The sequence below is a fragment of the Drosophila sechellia genome, chromosome X, assembly GCF_004382195.2.
Source record: "Drosophila sechellia strain sech25 chromosome X, ASM438219v1, whole genome shotgun sequence".
NCBI classification, from domain to species: Eukaryota; Metazoa; Arthropoda; class Insecta; order Diptera; family Drosophilidae; genus Drosophila; species Drosophila sechellia.
Window position 1 is genome coordinate 507,500 of NC_045954.1, and position 23,284 is coordinate 530,783.

At 46.3% G+C, this 23,284-nt stretch overlaps 1 protein-coding gene across 14 annotated transcripts in view; it reads left to right on the top strand.

Moving 5' to 3' along the window:
* The first annotated feature begins 370 nt into the window (after positions 1-370).
* LOC6615873 (amyloid-beta-like protein) overlaps positions 371-23,284 on the top strand; it is a 38,338-nt gene continuing 15,424 nt past the window's right edge. For 9 of the 14 annotated variants that reach the window (XM_032726681.1, XM_032726684.1, XM_032726687.1 and 6 more), the window contains exons 1-3: positions 372-466; positions 1,553-1,793; positions 22,918-23,088. In XM_032726681.1, coding sequence (XP_032582572.1) covers positions 1,716-1,793; positions 22,918-23,088 — 249 coding nt within the window. In that variant the 5' untranslated portion in view covers positions 372-466; positions 1,553-1,715. Of the gene's footprint in view, positions 467-1,128; positions 1,794-22,917; positions 23,089-23,284 lie in introns of those variants that run through there. The other 5 variants (XM_032726683.1, XM_032726682.1, XM_032726688.1 and 2 more) reach the window with 3 other exon arrangements.

Consider the following 23,284-nt stretch of genomic DNA (forward strand, 5'->3'; position numbering starts at 1 on the left):
CTTGAATCCATCTAGGAAAACAAGTTTGAATTAAGTTTAGAGGTTTTATAAAAACTCGTGCATTGGACTGCCTTTTGAAGACGGTGACCTGTGCGAAGTTTCCTTCGGAGTTTCCACCTAGCGGTGGGAATGTAAACTAACTAACAAGCACTCCGCTAGAAGTGAGCGCGACACTGTTGGTTCGCCCGCGGAACCAGTCCTCCCTAGTCACTTTTTTCTCGCTTGTGCCGCCAATACCACTACCACTGGAAGTACCACCGATGCAGCCCGGACAGCCAAAAGCGTTGTCACCCCCGCGGAAAGCGGAAGGCCAGTTGTTCGATTCGCCCTTAATATCGATCCCGGGCACGCGCTCTGCACTCTGCGCCCGAGTTCGACTTTCGCAGTTCGCACTTTCGGACGTGAACTCGCAGGATTGCAGGCAACGAGACCACTCGCAGTCGTTTGTGAGCGTTCGCAGCGCCAGGTATAGCGTACAGCCAGAGCTCCAAAAACTCAGCGCTTCAGGGGCTTCTTCGGCCACCCCATCTGACCGCTCCCCCACAGTCGGGGAAGGCCAGGGGCTGCTGGTCAGTGGCTCTTGTCGTTCTCCCGCTCGGGCGGAAAGGTTGGGGGCCGAGAAGCCACGAGCAAAAAACCAGAGACACACACTGAGAGACCGTCAAATCATTTAACCAAAACAAGCTGAATACTTTTTTTTGCTGTTCAAGTGCGAGTGCTAAAATAGAAACCCAACAACAAAAACCATAGAGAAACATCCACAACAAAGTGATTCAAGTTCGAAAAGAAAAAGCGAAGCCGATGCCAATAGTGGATTTGTGATGCCAACTTAGCTGGGGGACAATAAGCAGCGCACCTGCGCAGAATCAGTGAGGAAGGGGCTGGGAAAGTGCGCAGAAGCCCGACGAAGACGTTCGAAGAGGGTGGGAAGGGGTTTAGCGGGTGTGTGGATTTGCGTGGGAACTGGCAAGAGCAAGAGACATGGACAAGTGACATGGGACGTAGAACCCGACGACTGCAGCTGACAATTTTTCCAGGCGCAGAACAGCGGCCATAGCGCCACTCATATATTCCGTTTCGGGGAAGTACCATCTCTGGACCTCGAGAACCAGCGAGTGGGTACGAGAGGACAGATAACAGCGAGTTCTCTCGTAGCTTTGCCTTATTTTTCATTTCTTCTTTTCCCCTTCAATTCCCTTCTCCGCCCCCGCCCATCACGGACTCTCTTCTACTACGTTCCACAATCGAATACTACGGCCACTCACATACAAACACACGCACAGAGTTTTCAGAGTTGACATTTTCCGTGCATAGGTTTCTGGGCATCGGCGAAAGGAAAAGCGCTGCGCTGTGGGCAGCTAACTTTGGCACCGCAAATCGAACGAAATCGGAATACGAACCTAAGAGCGCAGAAATCAGAAAACAGAAATTATAACCCAGAACCCAGAAAGTTAAAGGCTGAAACGAAAGGCCACAATTCCGAATCGCTTGCTAATGAAATTTTTTTGTGTTTTCGATTTCTTGCTGCTGCTACCGTCGTCCGCCTGTGCAGCAAAGTGTTAAACGAAAAGCCAACAAAGCAAATACAATTAACCAGAACTGGAAGCACGTCCACAAAAGCAGCTAAGTGCAGACCAAACTCGGAGTTTTCCAGCCAGGAGACAGGAACAGAGCCAACCAGACAAGTAGCAAAGGAGCAGAAAAGAGTGCGAACAATGTGCGCCGCGCTGCGTCGTAATTTGTTGCTGAGGAGCCTCTGGGTCGTCCTGGCCATTGGCACCGCTCAGGTTCAGGTGAGTCACCGAATCCCCACCACACCACACGACATAACAACCCACCACACTACAGCACACCACAACACACCACAGCACACCAGACCATTTCACTCCACTTTTGATACAATACTCGATGGAACGAAGGAGTAAGCCGAAAGAGCCGAAACTCAGAACAGAAACACAAACCGAAACTGAAACTGACAGAGAACACTGCGAAACTGGCAAAACTGCACCCTAAAACATTGTTTCGTTTAATCGGGCTTTAATCGGGATGACAAATTGATTTAAAAAGGCAACTCGACGCAGACAATTGCTCGAAGTTAGCCACGCATTCAAGCTGATGGAAGTCAAAACAATATTAATTCGGTCTCCGGGAAAGACAAGTGGTGCCTTCTGTAGGTCTCCAGCAATTAGGGACTTGTGTTGTTGCGCTATTGCCCCATCTGGCTTACTGACACATACCAAACTTATGTATAACTTGAGTACAGCTGACAAAATCGCACTGTGGCTCTGTTCTTTCTGCATGCAACAGCAATACCAATCGCAATCACAGCCCACACACACAGGCACCCACACTCTCGTACACACTCCCGCACACACTCACGCACACGCACAGAGAGCCAGATACACAAGCACTTGAGGGGGTTTCTGTGTGCTGTGGTGGCCGTGGGCTAAGCAGCCCCGCAAAGTATGCTACGAAAAATGTGCCATCGCTTACCAGCGGCAGTAAAGGCTCGAGGGCTTGAAGGCGGGGAAGGGCTGCCAAACTAACCAACACAAGGCGCGAGTGTGCGCAAGTATTGGCTTAATTGAACCGTTTTCTTGTCGCTGGCTACTGGCCAACTGTAAGCCGAAAACCGAAAACTTGAGGCTAGAGGGTAGCAGCAGCTGGCTTCGACTAGCAATTTGCTTGGAAAAGTAGCGGAGGTGTCACCGAAACCAAACAGGGCGTGCAGACATTTTGATTTTGATTCGCTACCCGCAGCGACTGGCAATTATCGTAGAAATGGAGTGCGAGGCCGGGTTATGCGTCCTTCGGTTGGGGTTTCAATCCGGCTAAAAACTATCCGGCTCTGTATGAGCATAATCCCCAAATTGGTCTGGGGCTGGACCTGCATTCACCAGGAATCCTCTTGTTCAGGTCCATTCATCCACTGGCATACATGCACGCACACACCTACCGACAAACCAAAACGGAAGAAATGCGTTGTTAGGATATTGTTGGCTTAAGCTAAAGTGTTTTTTAATTATTTGCAAACAGTTTTTGCCAGGCGGCAGCTTCCGTTCTTTGGGGCCGACCCACAATCGCCGACGTGCCTGACCTTAACAGTTTTGCTTTACTTTCTTGTCTCTTAAATAAATCGCAGCAATTCTCCCTTGGCAACGCAGAGCGAACCGTCTTCTGTGGCGGAACAAAAACCTAATAAAATCCATATTCATGTGGAGACGGACCAATTGAAAGAGAAAAACCGAGGTGCAGCACCTCTAAGGACCCAGGAGCCAGGGCTCCTGCCCAATCCCGGACAGGGGAGCAGTTAAGCTGCTTTATAGCGCACTGCACTTCTTTTATGTCTGCTTTGTATGCAGCCTGCAATTTGCTTTGCTCTCCATTGGTTCATTCACTCTCCACCCCTCTTACCCTTAATTCGGCTATTCATGCTAGACCGTCGCTGCCTGCAATTCATGGCAGAACTAGCCTGGGACCTGGTCAGCCACCCACCCACAGGTCCACCCTTCAGCTTTGTTGTTATCAGGGGCACGCATCGCCCCACCATTCCCACCCTGCTTAGGACAACTACTGCGAAAGCGATTTAATACCTTTTGCTTCGTGTAACTTTAATATTGGATCATTTTTCTTTGTGAAAAATGCTAGCAGTTGGTTGCAAAATATCCCACATTTTCAGTAAAAAAAACTGTTCGCAAAGATCTGAGTGTTTCAAGCGGGATTTCCAATGTAGTGGTTTCCTCCAAACTTGTAATAATGCTTTACGAACTGGGGACTTTTTTTTATAAGAATTTCTGTTTGTGTACCCTGCCCTTCCCAGTTGCTCACCCGTTTTGTGGCTATCTTCTTTCTGCTCGTATTTTTTCTGCGCTTTTCCACTCTTTGTTTATAAGGACATGTCTGAATCATCCAGAAAACAAAACAGCAGGGAGGGATTTGCAGGACTGCAGGATGGCAGGACTGGCCCGCAATATGCAATGTGCAATATGCCCGAGAATCTCCCCAAACACTCGATGCCAACGACGTGTCTCCCTCAAACCAGCCGCCCCTCGCAAACGGAACACGCAATCGTTGCTGCCAAACAGCCCATACAAAGTCCCTTTCTACAGAGGCCTGGGGCTTTCAAAGGGGGTGACAGGAGGGTGGAGGAGGGTGGCTGGGAGTCGTTGGCCATTTGATTGTCGGGTAGGAACTGCGAACCGTCGGCCAACTTTAGTTGCACACCCTTCTTTGGCACTCCCCCCAACTCCCCCCAATTTCACTGGAGTCAACTGAATTAGTCAGTTCGCTGCTTGCTGACTGATGGAAGGCAGCGGCGCAGTTCAGTTCTCCCCCCACATGAGTCACCCACTGGGAGTGGAATGATTCATTCGGGAATGCAATGCAGTCGCCGAAACGGAATTTCCCACAGCCGCAAAACTTTTCAGAAATTCCGGACTTCGCTTCGAAAATGCATCCATCTACTACTCTTTTTAAATGCGGCATGCACAAGCAAAAGTGAAACATCAAGTATTTGAGTTTATCGTTTTGAAAACAAATGGCTCGCCAACTAGAAGGTGCAACATGTGCAGGCAGCACCCTATCGATAAGCTGGTCAAAGTGGATACTGTCTGCGCCTGTGTCCCACTTAAAGCGCTATTCCCCAGATACCACACTCATTCCGTGGGAGTGCAGCAAAAGTATCAGCCTTCGGGGCTCGCCACATTGGGTTCAGTTGCAGAGACCGCAGTTCGTGATTGGGTTAAGTTTAGGATTCAATTGGGTTTGTAGCTGGTCAGCCATAGTAAGTCATTTGAAAAGCCGCATCCTTTATCCACTGACTCGTCGGATCCGTACTGCCAGCCAGGGTGCCCAGTGTTCTGTGCCCAGTGCGACCCGATTCCATTGTCATTTGTCAGTCTAAGAGTTGTCCACGTCCTGTTCATCGTTCATTAGTTGTGGTGTCACACACATGTATGCTTTGCTGCAGGGATGGGGCGGTGGGTTGATACGTAAATGAGTGGTTGTAACTGTGCAGTGACCCCAACATCCCTGATATTCCCCGCCAGAGCCCTCCTTCTTTTTGTCGTCCTTCGCCACTCGCTTGGTTTTGTTTCGTTTCGTTTCTTTCCGTTTGGTTGCCTTGGCTTGGTTCGGCTTTTATTTTGGCTCGGATCGAAGTTTAGGTTTACGTAGTCGTGTTTGTGTTCGTTTTGTCCTGGCAGTAAGAGTCCTCCCCCTTTAAGCACTCGGCCATTCCTGAATCCTGTTACAAAGCATTTACGCTTCAATGGTTTTTTTCGATTATGCATTTTGCTCATTTTCATTTCACCATTGACAAAGGCACTGTCCAAGCAGCTTGGCAGCTAGGCAGCTAAGCAACTAGGCAGCCAGGACTTTGGCTAATGTGGCCCAGTTGGTGTGTCAGAGTTGCAGGAATTAGGGTTAAGTGCTCCTGCCCAGCAGTGCTGTTCTGTGACTGCCTCTGGGGCTCTTAAAATCGCAGTTCACCTTCGAGTGGCAAACAGAAATGGGTTGTGAGTTGGGCGGTGCCATTTAATGCTAGTTCAACTTGAGTAAACTTGGGTCAACAACTATTATCCAGCAAGGTGACGACTTTCCATCCCTGCTGATAAGCCTGATACGATAACCCTTCGCTGATAATGCTGATGAAGATGATGACGACGATGACTCACAATAGCGCAAATGATCTAGAACGAATGACAGCATCAAAGAAACGAAAATGGAAGAAACCCAAATAAATAGAAATGGGGGCCAACAGGCATAAAAGTATCGAAGAAAGAAGGAAAAGGGCCCTTTTTATATTTGGTTTATTTAGCTAGACATAGTTAAAATTTTCGTACGTCATATACCATATTTTACACACCTGCATATATGTACAATATGTCGAGAAAAGAGGCATTGAGTGGAAATTCAACAAAATTTATTCCTTTTCTTATGCTGCCACAGCTTTCTTCATTTACCCCTTCTTCACTAAAAACCAACCAAAAATAGTTCTCTTTGATATATGGGATCTTAGCTCCAAAAAACATCACAGACCTAGGCGTTAAGTCCTTCTTGGCCTTCTTATTTACATTGCAAACAAAGCCAAAACTATAGTTTAGTTTTTCATAAGCTGATGTCCCAGCAAAAAAAAAGAGTGAAAACCATCAGGAAAACGTAGCCAGTGAGAATCGGAGGAGGTCCTTTGCCCCATTTCTCCGCCATTTGTGGAGCACGTCTTTGGCACAGTGAGGTAATGTTTTATACATTTGTATTGCAAACATTTACGAGGGGGAAGAACTTCGCAAGTGTGGATCCCAGGGGCGCAGGGGTGTGGCAGCTCCAACGTGGCGGGCGCCAAGTGTGGCAGGTGCTTGAATTTGGGATTTTCTTTCTTTCCTTTCTTTTCTTTTCGTTTATTTTCGTTTCATGTCTGCTTGTTCTACTGCTATTGTGCTGGTTCTAGCTGGTGGTGGAGTATGGTTAGTGGGTGGATGGAAGGTGTCGCCCGCCACCTGCTCAATAGTTCGCTGCTGATTTCTTTTGAATAGCACAAATGGCACTTTCCAAATCGAATAGCTAGCTGCCCGAACCCCAGGCCCCTCCGGCTTGCGCCTCTCGAGCGGAATTGGGTTAGGTCTGCAATCCTGATTCGCTACCATACGAAGGGAATGAAGCCCGACTCGGGTTGGGTTGACTTGACTTGACTTGACTCGTTCCACTCGAGTGGCTTGGGCAAAGCTCCTTTCGGGCCAAGCTTGAGCAGGAGGCAGGTTCCTGGAAACCAACAAGATGCTGTGATTAGCAATAAGCACCGAGTGGCTTCCTTGAGCTGGCGATTGCATTTTGCCGGGTGAGCGTACGAGTAGCCCCTACGGCGTCGCCAACCCTGTGGATTTAGAGTGCTTTTGAGTCAGCTTTGTTCCGATGCGTTCCGATCAATTGCGGCCACCGCATAGAATGCCAAAAAGGCCAGGTCTTGTCTTGGATAAAATTAGCATGCGTCAATAAATCTCGCAACCCGCTTATACATGTAGCGTATAGTTATGACCCAATTAATTCTAAACCCACATCAGGTGCAAGGCCGCGTTCTTCTGACCCACTGCTCGTATTTTTCCTCTTTTGATGCTTTTCATTTGTCGACTCGCCTGCCGTCGACATAAAAATAGAGAAATACTGAAATGCGAAAACCGAAAACCCAAATGTTTATTTGAAATATGCGCCAGGAAATACATTTGCAGCAGAGTCTGCTCTCTTTTTCACTGCCCCATGCCAGCAACAACATTTAATTTTGCTGCCTTTTTGTGCGGCACGGAAAATCCAATTTTATTTGCATTTTCATTAACAGCAAATAATAAAACGGAAATATGATTTTTATGCCATTGCCATGATGGCGCGCGCAGAAAAGCTGCCATTCCACTTGCCCCTGCCACGCCCTTTTTCCGCTTGGGCCAACGCCCACTTCCAAGCCATTACAGTGTGCATTTCCGTTTTCTGGCCTTCTGCTCTTGCTCCTGCTCCTGCCTCCCACTCCCAGCGCCCCCTCATCCCCGGCTGCCCTTGTTCGTGCTGGGTGATTATAAGCAATTTGTGTTATAAAATCGCAATATTGCATTTTCGGTTGTGTTTTTCCCACTGCCTCCACTTTCCATTCCGGCCGCTTCCTTTTTGCCCGCCTAAAGAACTTAAAACCACCTGCCGGGCTGCACCTCACTTTCCGTTTTCCTCCTTTCTGTCCGACTCCTCGATTGGATTATTTTTCAATTGGCAGCAGAGCTTTCGCTTACTTGGAGCATACCCAGTTTGAATCATTTAATCACGCTGCCCTGGGCGAAATTGCTTTTGACCGGATTTCAAGCTAAAGCCGGCCAAAGCGAAGAATGTGAAAATTGTGGTCAAGTATGGCCAAGTTGTTAAATATGCAGCTAGACTGAGGGTGATGCGCTTTCAGATTGATAAGTTTTTATGCGGTAACTTATTAACGATTCATTTTGCATAGAGCCGCCAATGTTTAATCAAATTGTGCGCCTTTTCTTACTTTCTACTGAGAGTTTTCGATGCATTATTCTTCGAGATTCGAGATACCCTGCGAAGCCCTCACGCGGTCTCCACTTTCCGCCATCACCGTTGGTGGCCCTTTATTGCTATTCATTCAACCAGTCCCATCCCAGTCTCGCCATTTCCATTGTCAGTCGGTGCTTTTCGGGGGAATGCTGGCCAACTGCGATGGACGCTGAATTGGAGAAGCAAATATTGAATGCAAATCAAAGGCTAGACCTCGAAAAGTCACCCGTCGGCAACTTCGTTTGACACTGTAATGCATCCGCTCCTTCTCCCATTCCTCCTCTAGTCCTGTAGTCCTTGGTTGGTGGGACTGTGGCTGCTTCGAGTCCTCGAAAATTCCCCAAATCCCTTTTGGCTATCAGCACGCCGGCAATTACAGATGGATGACGGGGTGTTCGTTGTTTTTGGAATCGTAGGTGGCTTGTCGCCTGTTGTCAACCGACACCCGGCCATCCCACAACACAGTGTCTACGATGTAAAATGGTCGAGGCTCACCCCGCAATATGTGCGACGTAAAATATGCTTTTAAATTTAATTTTATTCGCACATTCATTTAAAATAAAACAGGAACATTTTGGCCCACGCAAAGTGTTGGGGGAAATGGCAAATGAAGCCAGAGCCCTCCGCCGTTTGTTGAAAACTGGATAGGATGTCAGATTTTATATCAGGGGTAATGGAAGAACCGAACGGTGGGGCAGATGGGTGGCCGATAATCAATCGCCAAATCATTCACTCAGACATCCGGTGGTAGTACGTGTGGACAGCATAGATGGGACAGATGGGGCAGGAGGAGGATCCGTGTGCCAGTTCGGATCCGGTTGAGAAATGATAATTCAGATAAATACTCTTGTTTATGGCAGGACCATTCGCACCATTCGCGCCATCGTGGAGAGCCAGAACAAAGCACCCACTCCAAGTCAAATTGAACACGTACAATTTGACTTGGAGTAGGAGTGGCGCATTCTTTTGCAACCAGATGGTTCAAGCGCAAATGTCAGTTGCACGGACAAATCTGAAGTCATTTCAGACGGGTTTTCCTTCCACTCTAAAGAGCAGCTTAGTTGAAAGCAGGCTTAGCAGCGGACCTAAACAAATCGATGTTTACGGCGCTTCCATCTGTTCCCCGCTCCAGCAGAATGGTGGTTGCTGGTCCACGAATTATACGGCTGGGGTCCCAGGGACCATAGTGCATGCCAGCGCAGTGGCATGCAGCCACAGAATGCGATCCGCCCTTCCCAGCCTCTTCCTCTCCCCCGTGCCTCTGGCGCCTCCTCCGTCTGGCACGTTCCAGAGTGGAATGGAAAACGGAGGACACGGAATGGATCCGGAGGAATGTTCGTCGTAGACCAGGGCGTTTTGGGAGGGTGAGATAACGCACATTGTTTCAGCGCTCTCCGTTGGCCCCATTCCTCGCCTCACTTAATAAAATAATGTTGTATGTGCTGCGGCGCATAATGCCGCCACACACACAGTTGCACTGGCGTTGGCGTCTATATTAAATTCATATGCGCCCCAAATGGCGTCAGCAGCTAATGGCTTGTGCCGTGGCATGTGCCGCTTAAATATTTCGAGTGCCTCCGCGAAAGAGGGCTGGGATCGAGCCAGATCCGAGCTTCGAGGTGCTCCAGTCGCAGAGAGTTCCTCACCGGGGCTGAGTGCTCCTAGGACAAAGACGGTCGAGCAATGACTCGACCGGGGTATACGGTTGGAGTGCTGATATGTCCGATTTATTGATTAATGCCGCCCGGCGTAGGGACACAAACTGCGGCCAGCGGCAATACACGACTTGGCAGTCTATCGATGGCTGGCGCACCCGTATGAAGTCGAATGTCTTCATCGATGCACCACTTTATGAACTGTTGGAGCGCTTAATTTGATGATGTACCACACTTGACCCACAGAGTGGCTCGCAGACTCACTTTTGTTATTACGTTTCAGTGTGTGGAGCGGAGCTTATGGCCTAAAACGCGTGTGATTAGCCAAGCAGCAAACGAGTAAACTGAGTGGAAAAGACATCTAGTGGGGGAGTGAGTTGTGGTTAAAGGTTGGGAATTATAAATTTATAAAGGGGACCAATATTACGGACGTTTCCTGCGTCTGTGGGTGACTCGAGAGGTCGCATTCGTTTTTCGATTTTGTTCATGTGCATGAGTATGGGTAGGGGAGACCGAGTGTGTGAGCGTGAGCTTAGTTTTCACACAGCCGACAGGAAACTTGTGTTGGGGCTGAAAGTGAAATAGGACCCTCGAAGCGCGCTCATGAACACCGTGATTGAGTGGCGCCTGCATGTGTTGTGATTTTGCGGTTGACAGTCGAGTTAATTTGCCGCCCCTCTCCTCTTCCCCGTCATCCCATCCTGGCCACCTATATTTGCATATCTATCGGGAAGAAGGGCGTCAATCGCACTTAAATAACTCTTCTCAATGATACGGAAAATTAAGTGGTTAGGCCTGAATGCCGGGCAAAGGTCTGGCCTCATCTTCGGCAGCTTTTGTTGCCAACTGTACCCGTTTGATGAGTGTGATGAGGGGCAGGGACTCGTATGCTCGTTTTGTTTCTGATTATGAACCATCCGTAGTCCAGAGCTTCGGATCTGGCCAGCATCTTCGAAACGTATCAATATCAAGTGATTCTCAAGCGAAGACGTACATAGAGACATCCGAGTAAACGCAATACTGAAAACTGAGGGCGGACATCAATAACCTTTGAGTGGCAATCGATCTGACCCCATATGGAAGGCCGAAGGAAAAAAGCAAAGCTAGAGCTGTAAAACCGATACAAAATCCGAAATGAAACCCAAAAGTCCGATACCAGAAACCCTTGTGCGCGATGCATGTGCATGAGTGTGCAGTGTAGTGTGTCGGTAAAACGTGTTTTTAATTTAAATTTTTGTCCTGCCTCGATTCGCCTGAATCGACATTTTGTTGCTGTCATTCTGATCAGTTGTCTAGTTTTTTGCCACGATTTCCCACTGTTCGCGGTGCTGAAGAAGTGGCTCAAAGAAATAAAACCTATTTATAGAGATATTCCCCATACTTTTGGCACCGATCTGGTGGGCATTCCACATGGGATCGAAGATTGCGGCCTGAGCTGCTGCCAACTTTGAATTCATAATTGAAATGAGTTCTCTTTTGCAATCTGAATCCGGGTTTCAGCTAAAAGTTTCTGCGTCCAATGGTCTCGAAAAACGGCAAGCTAAAACTAAATCTGTGAATGACTGCGAATGGAAATAAATGCTCGACCTTGCGTTGGCCAGCGAAATACAGTGGCGGTGGGTGTTGGTGGTGGTGGTCGATATGTGGCCATTGTGCCGTGGTGCAACAAAACTATTGTCTGTTTCTGCGTGGGCGGGTGTGGAAATAAAAGCGGGAGCGCCTTGGGCACAGCGCAACTTTCTCAAGAGCTCCAAATGCTTGAGCTTAAACTGCGCTCGCCGTATGGGCATCTCTCTCTCGCTCTCTGTTCTCGGTCTCGCGGGCTCTCTTTCTCGCTAGCTCTCTGCCAGCTCCCCTCCAACGTCCACTTCTAGCCCCTTCCTAGCATCCCCCTCTCGCTTTGCTGTTGCTCTCGTTTCTCTGTGCTGCGCTCCGCTCCGCAATGTTTGTTAAACTTTTGGCCTTGTTGGGGAAAACACATTTTTGGCAGCCTTTTAGCGCAGCAGCAGCTGTGGCGGGGGCTTTGCCACCATAGCCCCCGTTTTGTGGTAGGTTCTCGATGCCGGCGGCAGATTTCACCACGCTTTTCGCATGTGTCGAGCTGCCTCCGGCCGATAGCGGGGGTGGGTGGGGGCTAGCCTGTTGGCTAGGATGCGGAGAGGCGGGGAGTGCAGAGAGGAGCGAGGACAACATCGTTTGCTGCTCGTCTATTTTACACAAATTATTTTGAATTTATTTCGGTTTACCTGTCCCCGCACCACTCCCCCAGACCACGCCCCGCCCCGCGCCAACCGCCCCCCTCCACCTGCTTTTGTGTGTAGTATACTTTTCTGTGCCACAGAAAAGGTTCAAGAAGCAGCAGAAACCAATTTGAAGCTTTCATTCAAGACGCAACTGAGCGAGAGAGATGGCTAAAGGGTGTTTGAGTGCGGTGGGTAGTTGGGCGAATGGGTGGTTGGATGGTTGGGTGGTTGGGTGGTTGGGTGGCTGTGTGGTTGGGTGGTTAGCTGTTTAGCTTGCCTCTGGCTCTTTTGCATTGTGACGACAGCAGCCGAACTCTTTTAAAAGCAAAAACATTCGCCGCACGACTTTGAAATACGCTCCATATTAACTTTGATATCCTTTTAATTTGTTGTCCTCCCATCAGTTTCACAGCCTCTTCAACTTTCCCCCTCCCCCTTCACCCACCGTTAGTCGGTGATGAATGGAACAGTGAACTTTTCTCATTCCGGGCCACCCAACCGACCCACTTCAACCGTCGCCTTGTGGGTTAGCAGGGTTTCGCTGAATTAATTGGAACATTGTTTGCTAAGGTTTTCATCGTGTCAGAAACGTGGGATATATATGAGGGGGATGGGTTGGAATTAGAGGTGTGTATTTGGATACTCTTTAAGTGAAAAAAAACTTAAGCTCGGAGTGGGGAAGATAGAATAGGCATCGACTCGATTCGGGATGTCTGATACAAGTTAAAAAAAAAAAGCAGCGAGGAAGCTAACGAAAATATGGAGCAGAGTGGAATATCGATTTTACCTTATCGACACGAAACATGGCGCCTTGAAATATGCATTGCAGAAGTGGAAAACTCAAGCGAAGAAGCCGGAATGCGAAGGATGTGGCGCAGCGCAGGATGTGTGGAACTCATGTCAGAAAAACGCATACTGGTGGGTGCTTAACTGAACAAAGGGGCACGGGAGAGAAGGTGGAGTAGAGAAGACACTAACGACTATGATAATGAGGACAAAGCATCAACGGCACATATCCTTGGAAATGAGCGCGGAAAAGCTCATCACAATGCTGAATTTGTTTGATAAAGTTTCAAAACAATTGAACGTGGTCTAGAACGATATATGAAGGAACTCTTTTTGTAGAAATACGAGCAACGTCTTTCATTAGACAAGTGAAAGCATTCAAAAGAAATCAGTCTTGGGCGATGCTAACCGTTCCTCTCTATGGTGTAAAAAAGACAGATTAGCTCTCTTTCAAATTCTAAGATGTGTTGAGCTTTAATGGAAGAAGTTAGACCTGAAGACAGGCTGAGGGCTAAAGGAAAGCGATAAAATGCCAAAATAAATGGCACTGCGACAAAGTAAACTTCCCACTTTCCGCCCCATTGCCATCCACTTCCACCCATCAGCCACCCTGCGCCACCCAGAAATGAAAAACAACAAGGAGAGAGCTGGAGGAGAAGAAGGAAAATTACGTGCTGGATTCTCTCGTTTTTGGTTCTTTCTATATATACTTTTTAGAATGATTTTGAGTTGCTGTTCTCAGGCGGGTTTTTATGCTATTTTTGCGTTATTTGTGGATTTGAAGTAATGCAGACTTTACGGATTACAACAAGAACAATAGACTACGAGGCAGCATTATGACGAGATACAGGCGAACAACAATAGAAAATCCAAAGAAAGCCTTTGGAGATGCTTAATGAATGAGCAGAGTCCTGGTACAAAAAAGGAGGGAGGGACATAGTCGAGTGCCTCGACTATCGGATACCCTTTACTATCTGATACTCGTGAACTTTGAAAATTCAAATAAGAGTATTCTGAAGAGTATAATCTGGAGAGTATAATTCTGAAACTTGAACAGCATGGTCGTCACAATCTCAACATTCTAGATCGAAAGATCTAGACGTTCATACGGACGGACAGGCGGACAGGACATCGACAATTCGACTCGCCTAGAGATCCCGATAACCAGGTCGGAAACGTGATCTCTTACTCTACGAGTAATGGGTATTGCTACAATGGATTCTCAGCCAAAAGAGGCAACAACAATGCCCAGAAGACAAGCAAATGTGCACAAAGGGCAAGGGATGAGAACGGGAGGCATTATTCAGACGCATAGGCAACCCTGCCATCTTGCCAACAAAATGCAATCGCAGAATTGGCGATTTCCGTTGCTTTGATATTAAGATCATACTGCGGCAGGAAATAAATGGCGATTGAAGGCCGGAAACCTGAGCGCTGTGAAAGTAAGGGTTTTGCAGTTTTATTTTGTTAGAGACATCGATATGCTACGTATCTTTTTATGATGGAAGCTTTACGTTATTATGAGCTCGTTACCGCTCCGCCCAACCCATCTACCGTCCACTAACTTGCCGCAATTAACTGTGCTGCCCGAACTTCACACCTCCGACCTTTGGTTGGCGTCACTAAAAATTCTATCAATTAAAGTTAATTGCACTAATTTTGAGCAGTTCCCCGTTCTCATTTGCCCGCTTTTTCCATTCTGGTTTACTTTGCCGTTCGTTTTTCTGCAGAATATGCTGAAATATTTGGGGAACAGGAGTCGTTGTTTTAGTGGGAAAACAAAATGGCGTCAAGGTGGCAAAAGCACAAAAGGACACTGTAAGGGGAAGGTGGCAAACGCGGCTGGAAAAGTTTCTGTTTAGTTTTTTCTCTGCTCGAAAATGAAGCTCGTTTGCTTCATCAAAATGAAGTTTGTTTTTGCTACTCTCTCTCCGTTGTTGATTGTGCACAAAATGGGGGGTCGTGCAAAATGGGAAAATGGAGGTGTTTTGGGGAGGAAAGATCTGGGCCTGGACTAAACATTACCGGCAGTGGCTGGAAAATGTTTAAAAGTGGGGGCTTAGTGACAGTGGAGGTCCATTCAAAGGTGTGAATGCTGATAAAAGCGACCAATCTTAATTGGTTTTCTGTACACAAAGGTGCCGAAAGAAAAACAAGTCAGCGAAGAGGTGAAGCGTCCAATCCCACATATGGAAACTAAAATGCATTTGAAGATAAGTCAGCAAAAGGTCCACTCTCAGGTGAACAAATATCTGGAGGCATGCATCTCTGACCCTTCAGGAAGGGCTAAGTAAATCTTGCCTTGCTCCAGAATCCATTTGGAACATGCCACTAGTTTCATAATGGCATTGCTTCATGAAGAAGCACAAGGAAAATGTAAGTTACAATTTTCAATAATCATTGAAGTACAGGAGGCGACAGTGCTTGGTTAAAATTGGTATTTGGCCGGTTGTATTCTCAATGATCAAATTATAGGTGTGAACTAAAATGACTGACTGATATATTTATAAATTGATAAATCGGCTTATTCCCCTCCAGGTGGAGTCCATAAAGCGGCCAGTTCTTGTGTCCTCATTAACCAGCTTTTTCCTCCCTGATACACTCAATGCAGGGCCATGGCAAGCCTATTAATCGCGCATCATGCATACGCATCCTGGTGGGAATCGATATATTATGCTTTCCGTTCATTGTCGCTAATTCTGTGGAAAACAGGCTAAGGGAGATACTGTTGCTTGTTCAAATTTTTAACAACATGTCTATCAATGTGTGTATGCCCGTATGTGTGCGTCGCCAACACCTCGTCGTCCTTTTTAAGCCAAATTGCGCATTCGCCCCGTGTTTCACGTATGCGCTCGCTTCTGTTCGTAATTTATGCACCGCCATTTCGCCCTTTCTGTGCGCTCTTCGCTCATTTTTCCACTGCAGTTTCGAATGAACACATTCATTGACTTTACGCCTGCAAAAAATATAAAAAAAAGAGCAGATCTAGATAATGAAAAAAGCGTTGCAAGGAAGCAAAGCAAAGCAGTGAATTTCGCAATACGCAACATTCTTACCGTCTGTTTGCAGGCTCTTGAGCTGGACTTTTTGCTTGGCTTATGCTCTTGCGATTATAATAATTCCAAGAAAGGAGAAGGAGCTTAAAACGATGGCGCGGGGCGGTCGGGCGTGGCTGCAAAGTGGACTCATCGCGGAGAGTAAAAAGTACAGAAGTAGCTAGCTAAAAAGATCACAGAAAATCTTTTTTTCACAACCAAGCTTCAAAATTATTTTGGATTTCATATACCAGGCGAACAGAAGCGATAAGCAGGTGTAAAATAATCAGCTGATCAGTCTAATAAGTGCTTACATAGCTGCTGTCCCTTAATTTCGGCATATATGGGACTATGGTGCGAAGTAACGGTTATGCTGCTCTCCTATTGGTCAAATGGTAACTGGAGAGATCGAAGGGCAGCCATCATAGAAAACGATCAGCTATTTCTATTTATTTCGAGCTTACAGCTGCAGCCTGCTACGGACTCTGTTAACCGGGTGGGATCCGAAAAATGTTGCCGCATCGGACTAACGTGTTCGTTGCTTGCTGACTGGAAAGACGCATAGGGCAGCCATCATGAAAAAAGCATCTGTTTTTGCTGGCCTATAAGCTGAACTAACGCTTTCCCTCCATCGCTGACTTCCTATTGGTCGAAAAGGGTGACTGGAAAAACGTAAGCCGCAGCCATCTTGAAAAAGGATCAGCTGTTTTTGTTAAATTTGAGCGGCCAGCTGGCACTTGCTACGTCTTCTGTTTCCCTGGTGTCGGAAACCTGAAAACTTTGCGGCAGTTTAGCTGACAAAAATGTTGCGGCATCGTAAAATGTAAAATGTAGAAGGTAATATTAATTTTTTTTTCCACCCGAAAGTATGCTAGACAAAATTGGTAACCTTTTTTTGATTGGTGAACTATAATTTTATTCCTTAAAAACTACAGAGCTAACCGTACAGTTTCTTAGAGTACTTTTCTTAAATACATAAATAATGCCGATATATATAGAACGTTTTCTTTTCATCTTCAAAAGAGGCAGGCATCTTGTTTCTGTAAAAAAAAAAACGTAGAATTAATATTTTTGTGGAATTACAAGTTTTAATCAATTTAATTCTGTAAAGAAATCAATTAAACTATATAATCCTACTTTTTCCGGTAACTGGAGGAGCGAGCCATTCCGCATTATATAAAACTTTAATTAAATATTTTTTGAACAAACTTAATGCCTCCTCAATTTGTTGTCGGGATTAAATTGCGTTTTATTACTGGCCAGCTGGTACCGGCTTGTAAGCTCATTATTGTATAACTCTGTTGCGCATTGATTTTCCATTTCCCTTATTGAGATTTATGGTTTTGGATTTTTCGCTGTGCGAAAATTTTGCGGTTAGGGCTAGAAGTGGAAATTCAATCCACAAAGTGAATACTTCATTCTTAAACTATAATGTCGCAAAAGTGATACTATAAAGTACGTCACAAGTTAGACTTTTTTAGTGCAGTGTGCAGTAAAAGGAAATGCTTTGTCGTCAAATTGATTAACCAGATATGATATAAGCCCATATACTCCTATGGCTATATGTAGGTAGAAGCAACCAGATCTTTCCAAAAAGACTGCCAAAGTGACCCAAATTCTGTGGGTGCACGAGAGCGAGGAGTAGAAAAAGGGAATCGCTTTCGTTGTTTCAAGAGACTCAAACATTATGCAAAGGATATGCAGACGAAAAACGAATCACATCGGAGGGGGGAGAAACTTGAGTAATTTCATTCCGGGCCAAATGTTTTATGAGCGAAGTGGTGCTGCAGAAGAAAGCAATGCTAAATCAATTAGGAAGGGCTGGGAATTGAAGGGAAGTGACCAGATGCAGTTGCCGATAAAAGCTCAACAATTTAAATTGAAAACGCCATTGCTCGAATGATGAGTATCAAGGGTGTCTACTTTAGTTTCTGCTTCTCAATGATGCGGCTTCCCCGTTGCTGGATAGATAGTTGGATAGACTTGTTTAACGCTTGCAGAAGATTTTTTGATTTTTAGCACTTGGGTATCTGCATATTTAAACAAATTGCAAACACATTAGCTTCCGCATTGTGCACGGCGAAATGTACTGCTACTTTCTGTTTGCCACCATAATGCCAACTGTGCCAACCAGACGTTCATATAGAGATGATGACGTCGATGAGCAGTTGCCGGCACTCAAATAAAGTTGAGTTGAGCCTAAGTTCGGCTCCTTCCCGCTACGTGTTCGCATCGTAGGCGCATCGTAGCACCCACAAATGTAATTAAAATTGCTTTCAGCAGCATCAATTAGAAAGTACAGTGCACACACACACGTGCACCGCTGAGAAAAAGGAAAAGTTGTCTTTCAAAAATTGTGTTGCATACTTGCTGGCACTATTCAAAAAATTAATTTCAATTTGCCTGCGCAAGTGTGTGAGTGTGTTGCGAGTATGTGTGTGTAAGTGCGGGTGACTGAGTGCTGTCAAAGCTTCCGATTTACCTAATGCAGAGAGAGAGAGAGAGAGAGATATAGAGAGAGATAGGGAAAGAAGTGATAAAGTCAGGATGAAGTGAAATGAACAAATGTTTTTGGCGTTTTGCTGGCTGCACAAAGTTTTGGCCAAAAGGTTTCGAGTTTCTGTCCTTTCCGTTTTCGATCTGCATTCGTTTGTGTATATGTGTGCGTGAGTCTAGAGGCACACGCACACGTATGCCTGGGCACATCTACTCACTTGGGCACGTTTCAGACTTCAAGCGGAAAATACAGAAAGGGCTCCCTCCCGTTCTGGAAAAGCCCACCCTTGTCCCACTGGTCTGAGTCACTATGCAGCAACAACAAGTTTTTTTGACACTCATAATTGAGCCACAAACAAACGAAAGCTGAAAAACACACACAAACAAGGAGGCAAGATGATAAAAAGTAGGAAGAAAGGTAAATGGCAAAAAACGAAAATGCACAAAGACAGCAGAGAACGTAGAAAAGCCATAAATAATAGCCTCTGTGTCTGTGTGTGTGTGTGCTCTCCAATGGTTTAGAAGAAGAAAGATGGCCACGAAAGAAAAGCGATTCCATTTTCCCAACTTTGACTTACTTCAAGCAACACGCTACTTAGGTGGCCCCCAAAACACTCCCCGCCACCCACGGATACCAAAACCCCCACTCTGGATGCCAAAGGCACTGACTTGTGGCTATTTTTCACAATTTGCTCTTGTTTTCTTCGTTTTCTCATCTGCACTGGCAACGTGTTTGGTTGGCATCACAAACACACCCCAATCCCCTGCACCAGCCATGCTCAGTTCTTCTTCTGGTCTGGTGTGGGGGTCCGCAAATTTAGCATGCAAAGCATAATTTGAATAGCCTGCATCCCGCTCACTCACCTTACTGCCCACACTACGGCCCATTACTGTAAGGCCGAATACCGAATGACAAAGTGCAAACACGATAATTTAAAAGGGTTGCTTGTACGTGTATGGGAGATGAATTTTGTTTCGATTATTCAATTTTACGTCACGTTTCTTGTAGAATAACAAATCGGAACTAAGGATTAAATCTGCCCCAAAGAGTTGTCTTCGACACAACATGTCCTTCGGTCAAAACAAAACGCAATGTAATCATATTATAGATTAGAAAAAGGCCATTTGGACCTCCATCGCCTGTCGCCGATTGCCAGAACGACACAGGCGAAAACAAAAACGAAAATGGACTACAAGCGGGATACAAATTGTGCGTTTAATTTTGCATTAAAATGATATTTGTCTCCAAGTGGCATTAGTCACAACAGCGCAATTTTCTTTTTGCTTTGCAGCCGCTTCTCCGACGTCTTCTCCCTTGCTTTTCTTCCTCATTTCCTTGTCCAACCTTGCCCGCGCCCGCTCTCAAATGACCCGCTCGGGCAAATTAAAATGTCATAAATTTGAGTTAATTACGGTCGAGTAAACATTTGCATTATTGTGTTCCGTCTTCGGTCGGCTCTTCCGTCTCTGTTGCCATTATAAGAATCCCCTGAGCTATTTAGTTATTGGTCGTTTGCTTTGCTCTTGGCTTTGTATCTTTTACTTTCCGCCGCATTCCGCTCCCTACACTTTTGATCGTAGCATCAAAGTGAGAACGTGCTGGAAGTTAACTTGTTAATTTATCATATATTGTACCTATATTGTAACCAAGTACCGTTTCAGTACAATCAACTGTGTGCAATCGAAGATCTTCCGATCCTGTATTGAAACGGTGCTTGCTGCTATTTCCGGTCCCTTATTTCCTGCGGTAAACTCCAATTACTTTGCAAGTTTTTGAGCCCGAGGCTCGATAAAGGGGTGAACCGTTTGACTTCGCGCCAGGTAATCATGGCTCTTCACTATTTTCCACATTTACCGACTCCATCTCCTGCTCTGTGCCCGATTAGGCGTGATTTTCCGCTCCCTATGGCCGGGAAAGAAACAAGCAAAACCCATCGCACATATTCCCGTTCCTACCCACTCGTTTTGGGGAGGGGAGACGAACGCGCACACACACTCATGCGTGCATTTGATTACAATTTGTCGCCCTTTCAGCTTATTCAGAAAACAGGACAGATCTGAAGGGGGCTTCCATCCTGATTGCCTTTCACCAGATTGCCATTTGCGAGTGGAGGAAGTGAAACGACGGCAGCAGACGGAAGCTGCGACGGATTTGGTCCGTGGGCGCAGCGTTTTGTCTGTTGCACTTGGTCGCAGGATGGCCCTTTTAGCACCTCCCAATTAAAATCCGGGTGCTGCTGCAATTTCCCTTTCTCGCCAGACACTTTCGCAGCCTCTGATTTCCCACAACTCCGGATTACTTTCTTCCCCCAGTATGACCAGTGGGCAACCGCATGCTCCGTCGATATTGTCTATGTCGTTCAGAAGGCGCACTTTGGACACTATTAGAAGCATTCTCGATTCATATAGATGCGATTGGAATTTGCGTGTCGAAATCAATATTCGAGTAGAATAGATTTCAGGGTCACGCTGCAAAAACGGCACGTTGTGAAGCCTCAATCTATCCAGGGTTATACATATTTGGCTTTTAAAGCAAATTATGCAAGTTAAGATAAGATGTGTATCGGCTCCTGTACAAGCTCCCCCACTTTCAAATATATCATACCCCTACTCAGCTCCTACTTGATATAAACGTGCATTTAAAGCCGGTAATTCCGGTCCTTGACCCAGGAATACGTGGTTCAGCCAGGATTTGAGGATAGAGGCAAGAGGATATTCCGCATAATTGGCACAGGACATGCGCTACTTTATGGATATTTTCCCACCGGGGGATTCCGTTTTAGCCCGAAAACTCTATCGGTGCTACAAATGTGTCTCTATGGTTGCACACTGCGTTGCCATGGCTAGCGACATTATTAGTGTGCCCCTCCCTTACCCCAGGAAAACCCCACACCCCCTGCCCGGCTCTGCCATTGTTGGTGTTAGTGCAAGCACAACACCACAGCAGGGCAGCAACAACAAGTGCAGCTCCGAGTTGGGCACAAGCCAAACATAATCTGCATAAACAAACACACTCACACTCTTCGAGGGGCATTGGACAACCGAAATCTGTGCGTGCGTGTGGGTGTATGGGTGTATGGCTGAATTATTAGATTGCCTGGAAAACTAGATGGCCCACCTCCGACCTCTGGCTCCGGCTTTCCCGGCGTGTTCCCCTTCCTCCTCCAGCTACATTCTTTCACTTCCAAAACGGGCAAACAAAAGCTGATCGCAAGCTCCGTTGGCGCCTTCTTGCCAATTTAATTACTTTTGAAATAGTTGAGCGCACGCAAACACAGCACATCTCATCACTTTGCTCGACCGTCAAGCGAAGGACAAGGAAAATTCAGCTAGCGAAGGTGAGAAGCGAGTGGGAGAGTATTGCATATTTCAGTTGCCCTGGCAACCGGAAGTAGGATTTCCTTTTCTCGATACAAGCCCAGAGGCAGACGGTTTTGTTAATGAAGTTTTCAAGGCTCTGTTTTTTACCCCGCTCCATGGCATGGCACATTTGAGGGGCTTCAGATCAATATTTATTTGCAAAACAGCTTATTTTCTAGCAATCGAATTGTCCGATTGATGAATTGCTTTTGGTTAATAACTACCATGGGACCCAATAACTTTCGCCAATTTAGATTCTAAATTTACTGGACTCCGGGCATCTCTGGCATTTGGCAAAAAGTAGGCTGCCGGCTGTGTGGAAAAGCGGACAGATAAGTTTTCTCCAGTTTGAATGTGAACGCGAAAAAACTTAAAATAAAGCGCCGATTTTAGCTATCTCAGAGGAAAAGCCCAGGTCTGAGAAACGTTCATTGTTGTCTGTTCATAATTAGAGAGTGAAAATCTCTCTCGTTGAGTGCAATCGGCGTCGGCATTGTCTGCAAACTCGCTGCAGGACACCATTTATTCTGCTTCTTATCGTCGGGAATTGTCTCTAGGACTGTCCTTTTGAAAATAGATACAAAATTAAAATCTTTGATATCCCTAAAAACGGAGTTGGAACCAGAAAACGAAGCTGTATCTACCACAAGAGAACTTTCGGGCTCCTTTTCGGCAAAGTCTTTTTGACTGAAGTTAAGAGTATCTTCCCGTTTTCGCGGCATAGCTAGTTTTTGCGTTGTGATTGTCGTTCCTCGCAAATTGGCCACAATGGCGCTAATCAATCAATGTATCAATCAATGGCGTTATGAATAGTTTTCCGAGGGCATTCATCATCGCTCTTTCGGACCGTTTTTGGGCGCTTAACTGGCCACGAATCCGCCCCCACTACGCCCTCTAATGAAGGCCACTAATTGTCTTTGGCTGCCGGGCTTCTAGGATCACCAGTATAAGTGACTTCTGATTCACCAAACGATGTGGCATTATTTTGTATCGCTTTGTCACGAACGGGGCGCTGGGAAATATGGGTTGTGCCTGCACAATGTGGCGCATGATTAATGTGCCTGGGCCGGTCTTTGTCTGTTGTTTGCTGTCGTTGGCTTTTTCCAGCATCATAATCGTACTTATGTAAAAACGAGAAAAGCTTCAAGTTGAAGACACACTTGCACCAAAACACATCAGTGTGTACACGCTAATCAAATATTACGCATACGCACTGCTGGCATTTCCAAATAGAAAGTTTCGAAATATCTCGATAAACCTTTATTTGATGCCATCCTCCCAATATTTTATTTTCAGGCCGCCTCGCCGCGATGGGAGCCCCAGATTGCTGTTCTCTGTGAGGCCGGACAAATCTACCAGCCGCAGTATCTTTCCGAGGAGGGACGCTGGGTGACGGACCTTAGCAAGAAGACAACCGGTCCCACATGTTTGCGTGATAAAATGGATTTGCTTGATTACTGCAAGAAGGTAAGTTTGTGCCCCTTTATCGGGTTGGCTGCAGCAAAAGCCAAAAAGAAGCCGCATGAAAATTACTATTTCCATTGCACTTCGCATATGGAAAACCTCTCAGTTGCTGCTTGCCTCGTGCGGATTGCGCATACGCCATGTGGTCAAGTATGGGTGCGACGGCAATATGTAATTTAATGGCCTGGCTAACGCTACA